The 16657-nt window shown below is 38.7% G+C and overlaps 1 protein-coding gene and 1 non-coding gene across 11 annotated transcripts in view; both read right to left on the bottom strand.

The window, feature by feature from the left end:
• The window catches only part of ULK4 (unc-51 like kinase 4), a 702682-nt gene that overhangs the window by 622998 nt on the left and 63027 nt on the right, over positions 1-16657 (bottom strand). For all 10 annotated transcript variants that reach the window (XR_012090659.1, XM_073010314.1, XM_073010313.1 and 7 more), the window contains 3 exons: positions 14443-14503; positions 12836-13017; positions 11532-11578 (listed from right to left, as the gene is read on the bottom strand). Coding sequence is in view for 9 of the 10 variants with exons in the window: in XM_073010314.1 (XP_072866415.1) it covers positions 11532-11578; positions 12836-13017; positions 14443-14503 (290 nt within the window). In the remaining variant the exon portion in view is untranslated. The remainder of the gene's footprint in view (positions 1-11531; positions 11579-12835; positions 13018-14442; positions 14504-16657) is intronic.
• LOC119626049 (U8 small nucleolar RNA) lies at positions 16085-16217 on the bottom strand. Its single transcript, XR_005242243.2, has one exon. It is a non-coding gene; the product is annotated as a U8 small nucleolar RNA (small nucleolar RNA).

Here is a 16657-nt window from a genome sequence, read left to right as displayed (position 1 = left end):
AGAGAAACATATACATAGGGAGACACGAACTGTAATGTCCGCTGCAATACTGCAATAGCGACAAAATTTAAACAAGTTGTGGTTTAATAGCAAAAGGAAAAAAAAGATTTTTTAAAATCTTTAACCAGAGAAAAGAGCAAAACAGTCATTAATCCTTTTATTGCTGAGTACAGAGGCATTTGGCTAAAGGTCTCTTTTCTACTTGTTAGAAGATCAGTGAGTTTCTATGCAAGTAGTAAATAATATCTGAACAGTAACAGTATGTATTCAGTGTAACAGAAATTTTTACAATCAAAAGTTTTTAAAATATTGCACTATTTGCATAAACACTAGTTTTAATGAGGTGTTCTTTTAGTATCCAGCAGAAAACTGAAGTTGATAAATTACTATTAATAAATCACATTCAGTGTGATTTGAAAAGATATTTAATGCAGAAAAATTAGTTTTGATTGTTTTTTTCTAATTGAAACAAATGAGTTGATGAGAACTGCACTCTTATTTAGTGATGTCGGCGTGTTGTCTGGGATAATCAGTATGTACCTTAGTCAGCTTTCATTTTTTACCGTCTTAAAATAAACCTATGTGGTACCCATGGAGGAAAACAAATCAGACTCAGAGAAGTACTACAGGGAAAATGTCTGCATTATCACAACTCTAACATACAGAAATGATTCTTATAAATTTCAACACTTCTTAAATTGACCATTAAAATATCTTAACATATACAAATTAAAGAAGTCCTGGGCAATTGTAGAATTAGCATCCCACCTCTGAATAAAAAGATTATACTTTAAAAGTAGTCATTTTGAAAAATATCTGTAGGACAATTGGAAAAGCCCTCCTCCCACCTCAACCCCCTAAGGAGCTGGGACTGTAGGCGTGCACCACCACACCCAGCTAAATTTTTTTACTTTTTTATTTTTTTATTTTTTTATTTTTTATTATTATTATACTTTAAGTTTTAGAGTACATGTGCATAACCTGCAGGTTTGTTACATATGTATACTTGTGACATGTTGGTGTGCTGCACCCATCAACTCGTCAGCACCCATCAACTCGTCATTTACATCAGGTATAACTCCCAATGCCATCCCTCCCCCCAATTTTTTTACTTTTTGTAGAGATGGGGTCTCGCTATGATGCCCAGGCTGGCCTTGAACTCCTGAAAAACAATCCTCCCATCTCAGCCTCCCAAAGTTCTGGGATTACAGGCTTGAGCCACTGCATCTGTCTATCTCTTTTCAAAGACAAGCTCAAAATACTTATGAAACACTTAACCATTTTTGAATGTATAAAAGTAAACATTGGCTACCGGATTTATTTAACTAAAATAAAAATGTATCAACATGCCAATTATTTTCCTTAATATGACCAAAAACAATTCCTATTAGAACAAGAGAAAACACACTACCTAAAAATCCTATACTTTTAAAACAGAAACTTTAAATCGCTTATGAATAGTCACTTTTTACCAAAATCCTAAATACAAGTATCACATACCCTATACACAACACCCTCACAATACAGGTTCCTTCTCAAAATTCGGGTTTTCTCAGGTCACCACTCCAGGTGCCCCCAGTGACTTGACACTGTACCTCAGAACCAACCCATCTCCATGACAGCATCTAAGGCAGCACTGTCTAACAAACCTTCGTGCCCTGACAGAAGTGTCCCACATCTGCACTGCTCAGTGCAGTATCCGCTAGACATATGACTATCAAGCACATAAAATACGACACATGCAAGTAAGGAACAAAACATTTAATTTTTTTTTTTTTTGGAGACAGGTTCTCACTCTGTCACCCAAGCTAGAGTGCAATGGCACAACCTCCGCTCACTGCAATGCCTCCCAGGCTCAAGCAATCCTCCCAACTCAGCCTCCCAAGTAGCAGGGACTATAGGTGTGCGACACCACCCCTGCTAATTTTTGTATTTTTAGTAGAAACAGGGTTTCGCCATGTTGTCCAGGATGGTCTTGAACTCCTGAGCTCAAGTGATCTGCCCACCTCAGCCTCCCAAAGTGCTGGGATTACAGGCGTAAGCTATTGAATCTGGCCTTAATTTTTAATGTAAAAATTACCCCCACAGTTGAGGGTGAGGGAGACAGTACCCTGGGGTCATTACTCATCTTTCACGTGCCTGGTCCTGGTTACCTCGTAAGTAGGACCAATAACAATACGTACCTCATGTTGTTCTAAGAATCAAAGGAGATAATCCATGTGCAGAAAGTACCATTGTGTCTGACAGTATGTGCTGAATGAGTAAGCTACTATCAATTTTTAATTTAAATAACCCGCATGAAGTTAATGGCTACCACATTAGAGCAAAACTAAACTTCTGTAGTTACTTATTCATTCATTTACTTGTTTATTATCTGTCCCCCCAATCAGCCCAGGAGATCCATGAAGGCAGGGTTGTATCCCCATCGCCACTGTAACACCGAGACAGTCTGTTGAATAAATATATCAACACGAAAAGCAAAATAACTAAACACATTAGTAGGGAAAAAGTGCATAAAAGTATGGCTGTACAAGGCAAACAAAAGGCAAACAGGATTTCCAATGTAAATCTCAGTAGAATTCAAGGCTAAACTCATGAGAAAAAGATTCCCTTTAAACTAAAAACCATCGCCAGGCACGGTGGCTCAGGCCTGTAATCCCAGCACTTCGGGAGGCTGAGGAGGGCAGATCACTTGAGGTCAGGAGTTCGAGACCAGTCTGACCAACATAGAGAAACCCCGTCTCTACTAAAAATACAAAATTAGCCGGGCGTGGTGATGCATGCCTATAATCCCAGCTACTCGGGAGGCAGAGGTTGCACTGAGCCAACATCGCGTCATTGCACACCAGCCTGGGCTACAATAGCAAATCTCTGTCTCAAAATAAAAATAAAAATAAAAATAAAATAAAATAAAGAACTAAAAAGCATATGACCTACAGAAGAAATAAAATGTGATTTTTTTTTTTTTTTGAGAGGGAGTCTTGCTCTGTTACCCAGGCTGGAGTGTACTGAGTGGCACGATCTCGGCTCACTGCACCCTCTGCTTCCTGGGTTCAAGTCATTCTCATGCCTCAGCCTCCCCAGTAGCTGGGATTATAGGTGCGCACCACCATGCCCAGCTAATTTTCATATTTTTAGTAGAGACGGGGTTTCACCATGTTGGCCAGGCTGGTCTTGAACTCCTGACCTCGTGATCCACCTGCCTCAGCCTCCCAAAATGCTGAGATATAGGCATGAGCCATGGCGCCCAGCCTGGTGTGAATCTTTATACACCAAATAACAAAGCATGAAAAGTAAACCCATAGTAGTGGTATACTTCAATTTTTTTCTCTTCCAAGCAGAGAGAAGGCAACAATGAATACATTCATCAATACATTCACATATTCAAGCATCCTAAATAAAACTACAAAGTCAAACTAACAGATGTATCTATCAAAGTCTACACCCTAGGCCGGGCGCAGTGGCTCACGCCTGTAATCCCAGCACTTTGGGAGGCCGAGGCGGGCGGATCACAAGGTCAGGAGATCGAGACCATGGTGAAACCTCGTCTCTTCTAAAAATAGAAAAAATTAGCCGGGTGCAGTGGCGGGCGCCTGTAGTCCCAGCTACTCGGGAGGCTGAGGCAGGAGAATGGCGTGAACCCGGGAGGCGGAGCTTGCAGTGAGCCGAGATTGCGCCACTGCACTCCAGCCTGGGCGACAGAGCAAGACTCCGTCTCAAAAAAAAAAACAAAAAACCAAAGTCTACACCCTACAGAGACCACTCTTACTCAGTGGGAGGCTGTATAGGATGTTGTCTAAGACTCTGGAATTCAAAGTCTTGGACCTGGCCCTGACCCCACCATTGGGGGCGAGGCAGACAGCACCGTAGGATAATTACTCATCTTTCATATGCCTAGTAGGCACCACAAGTAGGAAATAATATGTACCTCATGCTGTTCTAAGAATCAGGAGATAATCCACATGTCATGACACAGAAATTACCATTGTGTCACGACAATTTGTGCTGAATAAGCAAGCCACTATTACTACATTATTATTAATAGTTGACTATATTCATGGCATACATTAAAAATGATTTTATATTAGACCACAAAGATAAATTATTAGAATTCCCTAAGGCAGAAATTATAAAGGACTCATTTTGATGTAGTAAAAGGAGAAAAGTAAAAATAACAAATATAAAACAAAAAGCCTAAACACTTGGGAAGTTAGAAGCACTTCTGCTGGGCGTGGTGGCTCATGCCTGTAATCCCAGCACTTTGGGAGGCCGACACTTGAGGTCAGAAGTTTGAGGCCAGCCTAGCCAACATGGTGAAACCCCATTTCTCCTAAAAAATACAAAAATTAGCCGGGCGTGGTGGTGGGTGCCTGCAATCCCAGCTACTCGGGAGGTTGAGGCAGGAGAATCGCTTGAACCCGGGAGGTGGAGGTTGCAGTTAGCCGAGATCGTGCCACTGCACTCTAGCCCGGGTGACAGAGTGACACTCTGTCTCAAAAGAAAAAAAAAGCACTTCTATATACCTTATACATCATATTAAAAAATGAAAACTTTGGCCGGGTAAAGTGGCTCACATCTGTAATCTCCAGCACTTTAGGAGGATGAGATGGAAGGATCACTAAGGCCAAGAGTTCAAGACCGGCCTGACCAACAAAGTGAGACCCTGTCTCTACCAAAAAAAAAAAAAAAGTTTTTAATTTAGCCAGGCATGGTGACATGCACCAGTAGTTCCATTCCAGCCTCAGGGACACAGTGAGATCCTATTTTTTTAGAGTGAGTCTCTGAAAATAATAATAAAATAAATAAATAAGGAAAAGAAAAAATAAAAGGGAAAGGTAAAGAAAGTGTCCATAAATCATAATCATGTAAGTAACACAGATCTAAACTTATGAAATATTCTCTGTCTTTAATGATTGCAGACTAAACACTTAACACTCACTTTTCTGATCCCTCTACAGTCTCTAAAATACAAGTTCTTTTTATTAAATGATAACTGGAAACAAAAAGGAGGGCTAAAATTAGACTAGAAAGCTTGAGAAAATCTCAGATGACATGCATAGATAGAATTAAGACTGACAGAGAACCAACAAAGGAATCCCCTGTCTAAGAACTACAGGTAGACAGAGGTTCCCAAAGAAGCCTCAGGGACTTGGAACAAACTAAGACAGAAAGCAAGAATCAGCCACAGGACAATCATCAGATTACAACTGCACAAGGAACAATTGTGTCCTTGTACAAGAAACAGTTGAGTCAATCAGGTCCTGCCTCTTTTCCATCACCCTTCCTTGGTACACAGAATAAACCCTGCAGACCTGGCCTCCTGGGTAAATGTGGAAATTGTTCCTACAGTGAGCAATCCACCTTGGGGTGGGACATAGGTATGGATGTGGGAAGCAGAGACAGTGGTCTTCTAGATACTGAAACAGGGAAGGGGTTAAATGAGGAAAGCCAACTCCACTCCAAATAAAAACCCACCCTGGCAATTGCAGAGGCCTCCAGCCTGCCTACCTGATCTTCGGTCAGCTAGAATTCCAAATTAAAGTCAACCAGTCAACAGGCCTCACCTACCCACATACCAACCCTTTATTTAAAGGAGAGGCTATTGGAGAAAGAGACTTAGGCAAGGAAACTCATATTGCCAACTTCTATACCAATCAATTTAATCATTTATTCATAATATAAACTACGAACCAGAGATCACCAGGCATTTGAGAAATAAACAGCATTAAAAAGCAGGACCAAGGGCATGCCCAAGATGGCCAAATAGGAACAGCTCCAGCCTCCAGCTCCCAGTGTGAGTGACACAGAAGACGGGTGATTTCTGCATTTTCAACTGAGGTACCGGGTTCATCTCACTGGGAAGTGCCAGACAATCAATGCTGGTCAGCTGCTGCAGCCCGACCAGTGAAAGCTGAAGCAGGGTGAGGCATCACCTCACCTGGGAAGTGCAAGGGGGAAAGCAATCCCTTTTCCTAGCCAAGGGAAACTGAGACACACAACACCTGGAAAATTGGGTAACTCTCACCCTAATACTGCACTTTACCAAGGGTCTTAGCAAACAGCACACTAGGAAATTATATCCCACACCTGGCCCTGAGGGTCCCACGTGCACAGAGTCTCCATCATTGCTAGCACAGCAGTCTGAGATCTAACTGCAAGGCAGCAGCCAGGCTGGGGGAGGCGCACCCACCATTGCTGAGACTTAAGTAGGTAAAAGCCACCTGGAAGCTCGAATTGGGTGGGGCCCACCACAGCTCATGGAGGCCGGCCTGCCTCTGTAGGCTTCTCCTCTGGGGACAGGGCATAGCTAAACAAAAAGCAGCAGAAACCTCGGCAGAGGTAAATGCCCCTGTCTGATAGCTTTGAAGAGAGCAGTGGATCTCCCAGCATGGAGGTTGAGATCTGAGAATGGACAGACTGCCTGCTCAAGTGGGTCCCTGACCCCTGAGTAGCCTAACTGGGAGACATCCTCCACTAGGGGCAGACTGACACCTCACACCTCACACGGTGGGGTACACCCCTGAGACAAAGCTTCCAGAGCAAGAATTAGACAGCAACACTCGCTGTTCAGCAATATTCTATCTTCTGCAGCCTCTGCTGCTGATACCCAGGCAAGCAGGGTCTGGAGTGGACCTCAAGCAAACTCCAACAGACCTACAGCTGAGGGTCCTGACTGTTAGAAGGAAAACTAACAAACAGGAAGGACACCCACACCAAAACCCCATCAGTATGTCACCATTATCAAAGACCAAAGGCAGATAAAACCACAAAGATGAGGAGGAAGCAGTGCAGAAAAGCTGGAAATTCAAAAAATAAGAGCGCCTCTCCCCCTCCAAAGGAACGCAGCTCATCGCCAGCAAGGGAACAAAGCTGGATGGAGAATGACTTTGACGAGTTGAGAAAAGAAGCCTTCAGTCGGTCAAACTTCTCAGAGTTAAAGAGGAACTACGTAACCAGTGCAAAGAAACTAAAAACCTTGAAAAAAGAATGGATGAATGGATAACTAGAATAATCAATGCAGAGAAGACCTTAAAAGAACTGATAGAGATGAAAACCATAACATGAGAAATACGTGACACGTGCACAAGCTTCAGTAACTGACTCGATCAACTGGAAGAAAGAGTATCAGCGATTGAAGATCATATGAATGAAATGAAACAAGAAGAGAAGTATGGAGAAAAAAGAGTAAAAAGAAATGAACAAAGCCTCCAGGAAGTATGGGATTATGTGAAAAGACCAAATCTACATCTGATTGGTGTGCCTCAAAGTGAGGGGGAAAAAGGAACCAAGTTGGAAAACACTCTGCAGGATATCATCCAGAAGAACTTCCCCGACCTAGTAAGGCAGGCCAACATACAAATTCAGGAAATACAGAGAACGCCACAAAGATACTCCTCAAGAAGAGCAACTCCAAGACACATAATTGTCAGATTCACCAAAGTTGAAATGAAGGAAAAAATGTTAAGGGCAGCCAGAGAGAAAGGTCAGGTTACACACAAAGGGAAGCCCATCAGACTAACAGCAGATCTCTCAGCAGAAACTTTCCAAGCCAGAAGAGAGTGGGAGCCAATATTCAACATTCTTAAAGAAAAGAATTTTCAACCAAGAATTTCATAGTCAGCCAAACTAAGTTTCATAAGTGAAGGAGAAATAAAATCCTTGACAGACAAACAAATGCTTAGAGATTTTGTCACCACCAGGCCTGCCCTACAAGAGATCCTGAAGGAAGCACTAAATATGGAAAGCAACAACAGGTACCAGCCATTGCAAAAACATGTCAAAATGTAAAGTCCATTGATGCTAGGAAGAAACTGCATCAACTAGCGAGCAAAATAACCAGCTAATATCATAATGACAGGATCAAGTTCACACACAACAATATTAACCTTAAATGTAAATGGACTAAATGGTCCAATTAAAAGACACAGACTGGCAAATTGGATAAAGAGTCAAGACCCATCAGTCTGCTGTATTCAGGAGACCCATCTCACATGCAGAGACACACATAGGCTCAAAATAAAGGGATGGAGGAAGATCTACCAAGCAAATGGAAAACAAAAAAAAGCAGGGGTTGCAATTCTAGTCTCTGATAAAACAGACTTTAAACCATCAAAGATCAAAAGAGACAAAGAAGGCCATTACATAATGGTAAAGGGATCAATTCATCAGGAAGAGCTAACTATCCTACATATATATGCACCCAATACAGGAGCACCCAGATTCATAAAGCAAGTCCTTAGAGACTTGCAAAGAGACTCAGACTCCCACACAATAATAATGGGAGACTTTAACACCCCACTGTCAACATTAGACAGATCAACGAGACAGAAAGTTAACAAGGATATCCAGGAATTAAACTCAACTCTGCACCAAGTGGACCTAACAGACATCTACAGAACTCTCCACTCAAATCAACAGAATATACATTCTTCTCAGCACCACATCGCACTTATTCCAAAATTGACCACATAGTTGGAAGTAAAGCACTCCTCAGCAAATGTAAAAGAACAGAAATTATAACAAACTGTCTCTCAGACCACAGTGCAATCAAACTAGAACTCAGGACTAAGAAACTCAATCAAAACCACTCAACTATATGGAAACTGAACCAGACCAATTATCCTATAGAACTGATGTTTACGGTCTGTTAAAATAAACATAGAAATTGACCCTCCTAGTCTTAAACCTTGAGAAAGTTACATTTGTCTTATCTGAGTTCCTTTCTTGGGAAACCAACCAGCAGGCCTCCCAGACAGTTACCAAGGAACTGAAACTTAACAGATCACCACATCTGGACCATAAGATACCAGACCCCCTTACTCATCACAATTGCCCAATCAACTACCTGCTTCCTGTCAACCAACTCCTCTTCCTCACCCTTCCTAATTCCTGTTTTCCCATACATGGTTACATTCCTTCTCTGCTAAATAAACCCTTGGTTTTAGTCAGTTGAGGAGACAAATTTAGACTGAGCTCCCATCTCCTTAGCTGCAGCACCCAATTGAAGCCTTCTTCCCTAGTAATACTCATTGTCTCCGTGATTGGCTTTCTGTGCTGTAAGCAACAGGACCTAGACCAAACCCCGTGATGTTTCAGTAGCAATATGAGGCACTCACTACAAGCAAATTCACAAAGATAGAATAAGTAGAGTATAGGTTACCAGGACTGGGGAAGGGAAAAGGGAAGTTACTGTTTAATGGGTAAGGAGCTTCTGTTTAAGATGATGAAAAAGTTCTGGAAATGAATAGTGGTGATGGTTATACAAAAATGAGAATGAACTAAACGCCACCGTACACATAAAAATGGCTAAAATGGGACATTTTAAATTATGCATAATTTACAATTAACAAATTTTTTTAATTACAGTATTACTGTATGTGAATTATACCTCAAAGTTGACTGGCAAGGATAAAAGGATATACAATTTGATAAATACTCAATGTTGGAAGTTCTAACAAAAGGCATTTTAAACATACTGACTGGGATTATATATTGATACAATTTTAATTTTTAAGAGTATTTCAGCAATTTTTCAGAAGTCACAAAAATATTTACTGCCTTCTATCCATTTGTTCTAATCCTATGAAGCTTCCCTAAAGAGAAAAAGTAAAAGCAGGCACAAAGATTTAATCTCAAAAATGTTCATCAAAATGTTGTTTACAACATTATAATACCATCCAAAAATAGTAAACAAAATGATCAGATATTCATAACATATAAAAACTTTATCTTAAGTATTATGTATTTTATTTTTAAATGTTAGTAACATTTAAAATACATAATACATATGTTACAGGGAAAACAAACATAAAATTACATCATGTGATTCTAATTTTTTACATGCAAACAAAACTAAGGAATAAATATATCTACTTCAATAATAATTATCTCCCAGACTAAGTTAAGGACCCTTTACCATATGCTGTCAAGGTAATATAACCTGACGTCAGAGAAAACCTCGCTGGAAGGGCTTTGAATGGAGAAAGAGAATAAAAGAGGATTCCTACCAGACAACTTGTCTACCTCAGTATCATTTTATTCAAATTAAAACTATTTTACAATCAAACTTCAATTTTTAAAAGTGGGGGGAGAAAACAGTACATGTGAATTTTGGTATCCAAGCAGATACTAAAACCAATCTCTGGGCTGATACAGAGGGATGACTATACCTGGAAATGATCTGGAATTTCTGTTTTAAAATGTCAGCAGGGGGCACCCCATTCAAGGATATAACACGTTTTAAATAAAAGTGCTTAAATAAATATCTCAGTGATTCATTTTTAATGAGCATACCATTAGCCTTCTCTAAGTATTAAATACTCAGCCATTACCTAAAAATCCTAGTTTCTATTACCAGATTTTACTTTGGGAGAGTAACATTAGAAGTTGTATAGTAAGAATTACCCTTATTATTAAGCATTTTTTAAACTCCTAGTGGTTCACCCATATTTCACCAGCATAGAAGAATAATTCTTATCATACCACTGCCACAATTCACAAAATTCTTTCACCTCCATTTTTTCATGTGCCTGTCCTAACAATCATGAGATAAGCAAGCTTGATGATAATAACTACAACTTCTACAACCCCAACCCCATTGTAAATGAAATACCCACTAAGAATCAGGCACTATACAAGGTATCTCATATATTTACCTCATTCAAAGTTGAACAATTACCAAAAATCTATGAAGTAGTTATCCCATCCCAATTTTACAGATGAGGAAACTGAGGCTCAGCAATTAAAAGTACTTGGCCCAGAAAGCAGATCTTTGATCCACACCCAGGTCTGTCTGAATCCTAAACCTATGCCATTTCCTTGTCCCAGCCACACTCCCCAGGAAGCAGAGATAGAGAAAAAGATAATCATTTGGCCAAGTCTTATTGGCAACCAGAACCGAGGGCCTTCTAACACTTGATTTACTGTGCTTTTCACCTGGTATGTTGCTTCTATAAAAAGCAAGGACACTTCCTTCCATCAGGAGTTTATAAATCATAATCCCATTAGATTGTAAATAACATCTAGGGAAGCTATGTGCTACAAGAGAGAAAGATAAGGGTGGCCAAGGGAAACTTCAAGGAAGTATAACTAAATTAATACACAGGGATCAGGGTTTAAGTATTTTATCACCAATACTCAAAACAGTAACAGTGAGCCAGGCACAGTGGCTCACACCTGTAATCCTAACACTTTGGGAGTCAGAGATGGGAGAATCACTTGAGTCCAGGAGTTCAAAACCAGCCTGGGCAACATAGTGAGAGACCTTATTTCTACAAAAATAAAAACACAATAACAGTTAATAAAGTTTCCAGGAGGACCTTAGATAATCTCAGAATTGTATTTATAATATTAGGAGAAGGGCCATTTTTATTATTCTAAAATTTATAATTGGAATGCCCATAAAAATTGCCTATGAGTAGAGTCATCATTATGTCAGAACAATATATGATAATTACTTAGGACTCTGCTTTTGATAAATATGTACACTGTAACTACTTAATAAAGTCATGAAAAATATAAATGTTACTTACATATCCCAGTTTGGAGCTATTCGCAAATGCTGGATTAGCAATTGGAACTAGAATAAAAAATTTAAATGTAAAAAAAGAAAAAATTAAAATGTTTAAGTCACAAAACACAGAAAATGACAGCAAAGTTAACAGCCTAGGACTTTATAAAAAGGAAGTTTACACTGTACACCAAAAATGATATTTACTAAATTACAAAGGCACTAGTATATGAATAAGATTAAAATAAAAACTAAGAACAGTACTTTTAATTTCTCCTACCACTTTATGTTCGCTACATTACTGCCCTTACCTGACAGACACACACCAACTATCAAAAAAAGTAACCTTAATACTATCCTGGAAGCAAATGAACTTAAATTTTTTCAAGCCAATTCCCAAATGAGGGACCACTATGGAAAACATCTCCAAACCACTGTAATTCCTTTCTGAGGATGACTTCAAAAACTCTACCAATCGATGCTCAAACATGAGCCAAAAGAAACAAAAACCAAAAAAACTCTGACAAATTCCCTTGAGCTTACCAATAGACCAAGATAGTCCAAAAAGTAATATTCCCATGGGAAGAGGAAAAGAAATGTCTTAGAGGATTGATGTCTTCCTTCAATGTTATGCAGTTTACCAGAGGACCCAGTAAAGGAACCAACACCCGCAACCCATTCCACATGGGGAGTTCATTCCAGTCACTAATGAGAAGGTAAAAGGTCTTATGACATCACTTTTTTATTTTTTTTATTTTATTTTCTTTTATTTTTTTGAGATGGAGTTTCACTCTTTTTGCCCAGGCTGGAGTTCAGTGGTTCTCTCTCAGCTCACTGCAACCTCTGCCTCCCAGGTTCAAGTGATTCTCCTGCCTCAGCCTCCCAAGTAGCTGGGATTACAGGAGTGCACCACCACACCCAGCTAATTTTGTACTTTTAGTAGAGACAGGGTTTTGCCACGTTAGCCAGGCTGGTTTCAAACTCCTGACCTCAGGTGATCCACCCACCTTGGCCTCCTCCCAAAGTGCTGGGATTACAGGCATGAGCCACCATGCCCAACCTGATTTCAGGTATTTTTCTAAAATCTTACAAGTTAACATAAAATGGAAACCTGAGTATTACAAACAAACAAACACAGTTCAAAATCACCATCTACTTTCATCTACTTTATGACCTAAGGATTAAACAGAGGATAATTTTCATAAACCTAAAATCGTGATAAATCGGTTTTTTCATGGTAGTTAAATCAAACTGATATTTCAGCACTTGTTTGAGCCTCTATAAAAACACAAATTAAAATGCATAAGGCATATCACAAAGGCCTACCAGGGGGGAATGGAGGAGCCTGGTGGCCACCTCCTGGTGACCAGCCACCACGCACAAATAGCAAAGGAGATTCAGCTTGGCTCGGGAGGCCCCCATGCTCTTCTCAGTGGAGTCGATCTGCGAGCACACTTGTTGCAAAAAGTCATTCCAATCTTGGTCTTTCAGAAATAATAACTTATCCACTGCCATGGAAAGAAAATAATAAAAGTATGTATGATGAGAAAAAGAACTGCTGGAAACATTACATGAGAAATAAACACAGAATTACGACAGCTAAGATGAGGACAAACATTACACTGTCAAAACCAAAAATACTCCAAAGATGACACTACTTTTATTTGTCCTTCCATATTCCTAATCTCTGTATCTATCCATGGAAACTTTTTAACCACTTCAATGGAAAGCTATACTTTCAAATAAAGCAGATGTCCTAAGCAGAACTGTCCCACAACCTACACCATAACAAAATGCAAAGTTCAATACAACTGGAGTAAAAGACAAAAGAGCCTTTGTATAAATAAATCAACTCTCAAAATATTGAGAAAAGCACAAATCCTATAGTTCTTAAAAAGTTCCAATAAAATTATTGTAAAAAAATAACGAGAATAACATGATAGCTAAAAATCACTTGAAATCCCTACCTCCAAATCCCTATACAAAAAAAAATGGCAAAATCTAGGAAATGTGGTATCCCCTAAAATTAACATATTTTTGGCTGATCTCTATCTTTAGACAAAATAAATTATAAATATAATTTCCTAAATAACTCAAAGAGGAAAAGGGAAATAGTATTTCCAGGTAATAATTCTCTAGGTTTGCATAAATAGTCCTACTTGGCTCTGAAAGCACTATTAATAATACTTAGCTTCAAAAACGTCCTTCTACACAGTTTCTTTTTTGTTTTTATCAGTAATTAAGTTGATTGATATAAACCCTTAGCTGGTTTATTTAAACCTAAATATATTTTAAATTTACTTCAAATCATAGATTCTACTTTAGCCACGATGAATAATTTTCCCCAAATCAAGTTTAACAGCTTAAAATATAATTTGTTAAACAAAAAAACCAGTTTAAAGTATGTAAAAATTTCTGATGGTTACCCTAAGTAAGACTTTCATTAGCTCAACAGAAACGTAATAATTATCCCTTAAGTATCTCCACTCCCATACCACCTCCACAGTCATGAACCACCTAGTCCCATTCTCAAATGTCCTGGTCCCTCCAATAGAATCCCAATCCTTCATTGTTATCCCCAAACCTGTACACCTACACTAGCCATAAATGGTGGAAATTCAACCAGCTCTAAGAAGGGAAGGGAAGAGAAGACCTCCTACCCACTCTACAGGAAAACTGGTCCAGATCTACAGGAATCTCCCCACCCAGAAGAGAACAGGGCAGCCCAGACTCAGCTAAGAAATGTCAACAGATGGCACAAATGAATTACAGATTGTTTACAATTCGTATAACACTGCCCCAAGAATATAGGCAATTGTCAAGACAAAATAAATTTAGTTATTCACATACAAATATTCTATTTGCAAATAAATTTCATATTTGTATCTGTATACAAATAGTCTACATGTTTGATAAGTCCTTTATGATCCTACCTGAATATGCTGGTAGATGCAATATTTTTGCATCAAATTTAACTGGTGGCTGTTTCATTATCTGTGGTTAAAAAAAAAAAAAAGCTTTTGAGACAATTTTTAAGATGGATATCTATCTCCTTATATGTCCCTTATGTCAGATAATAAATCAATGAGGACAAAAAAAGAATGTGTAAAATTTGTTACCAAAAAGAATAAGAACAATGACTTTTCAGATTAAAAACATACAAATATAGATAATAAGTTATTTTTTTAAATCATTTCAATTGATATCTGTAATAAAATGAAGCTTCACAAAAAACATTCACCCCTATCTTGGTTTACTTTTTAGCTAACTTAACTCTAATTAGAAATTCAGTCATTCAACAAATATCTATTGGGTTCCTGCCAAGGTAAGGCTCTATGCCAAGTGCTAATGGGGATACAAAGATATAAAAGACACAATCCTATTTTCAGAGAGCTGACATCCTAGTTGGGAAGATGAGACAAACATTTGATAAACAACGAAATATTTCACAATTCAAAACATGCAGGACATAACTACAGATAAAACACTGGACAGAAAGAATGTTTTTGTAAACAGCAGTTTAGAGAATACAGCAAGCACTTTAGTTGATATAGATAGGACTGGGTTTACAGAAGAGGTAGAAGGTGGATTGAGGTGTTGAAGGATGGTTAGAACTTTATGGTTATATCAGAGAAGACACCATTCCAGGAAGCCATAATAGCATGAATTGGAAAGTGCACAACTTATTTGAGAAATGTGAAGAAACCATGTAGTTGGATCCATGAGTTTAGGACAGCCAGATACTTCATCTTGAGACTTTTAATCAAAAATTCAACCATCATTTCCATACCTAACTTCTGCAACACTTCTCTATGCAATATTTTTAAACCCTTTACTAATTAAGTAACCAGCATTACTGTATTTACTATAGTAATCTTACTAAAATGCATATTCTCATTCTAATCTCATAATCCAAATTCATAATCTCGTTCTAATCATGAGAAACCCTCAGACAAACCTAAATTAAGGGACGTTCTACAAAACACCCAACCAGTTACTCTTCAAACTGTCAAGGACTTGAGTTACACGTTTTATAACATGTATTATAAAAAAATACAAAGGCCAGGCACGGTGGCTCACGCCTGTAATCCCAGCACTTTGGGAGTCCTAGGCAAGTGGATCATGAGGTCAGGAGTTCAAGACCAGCTTGGCCAACATGGTGAAACTTCATCACTACTAAAACTACAAAAATTAGCCAGGCATAGTGGCAGGAGGCTGAGGCAGGAAAATAGCTTGAACCCGGGTGGCAGAGGTTGCAGTGAGCCAAGATCGCGCCATGCCACTGCACTCCAGCCTTGGTGACACAGTGAGACTCCATCTCAAAAAAAAAAAAAAGACAAAGTGTCAAGGTCATGAAAGACAAGAAAGGTCTGAGAAATTCTGACAAGGCCATGAAAGACTAGGACAGACTACACAAGACTAAGGAGGCATAACAACTAACTGTAACGTGGGATCCTGGAACAAAAAAAAAAAAAAAAGAACATTAGAGGCAACTGGTAAAACTCAAATAAGTTTGGTAGTTTAGTTAACAGCACTATACTCATGTGTTTCTTTTTTTTTTCTTTTTCAGGAAGAATTAGAAAGGAGCAATCAGGGTATTGCAAGCTCTCATTACACAGAGATATTAATCAAGTATTATGTAACTCCAATTACCACATTCTACTGCCCTCCACAAGAAGGAACAGATAAAGATTATCCCGCCTGACTAACGCTATACTAATGTTAATTCCCAGGTTTTGCAAACTATACTAAAGACCTATGAGATGTGAACACTAAGAGCAGCTGGGCGAAAGGTATATAGGAACTCTCAATTATTTTTGAACTTTTTCTCTAAGACTAAAAGTAGTTTAAAATTAAAAGTTAAACACAAAAATTTCTATTGATTAAAGCTTCCCAGAAACTATCAGATATGGTTATAAGAGGGGAAAAAAGAAACACAGAATATTGTCTAAAGCAAGCTCATCCAACCCGCAGCCCATGGGCTGTATGCAGCCCAAGACAGCTTTGAATATGGCCCAACACAAATTCATAAACTTTCTTAAAACATTGTAAGTTTTTTTGCAATTTTTTTTGTTTTTTAGTTCATCAGTTATCATTAGTGTATTTCATGTGTGGCCCAGGGAAGCCAAAAGATTGGACACCCCTGAT

This window comes from Chlorocebus sabaeus, chromosome 22 (assembly GCF_047675955.1).
Source record: "Chlorocebus sabaeus isolate Y175 chromosome 22, mChlSab1.0.hap1, whole genome shotgun sequence".
NCBI classification, from domain to species: domain Eukaryota; kingdom Metazoa; phylum Chordata; class Mammalia; order Primates; family Cercopithecidae; genus Chlorocebus; species Chlorocebus sabaeus.
Note: the sequence above shows the minus strand (reverse complement) of the source record. Positions and strands in the feature narration are given on the sequence as shown.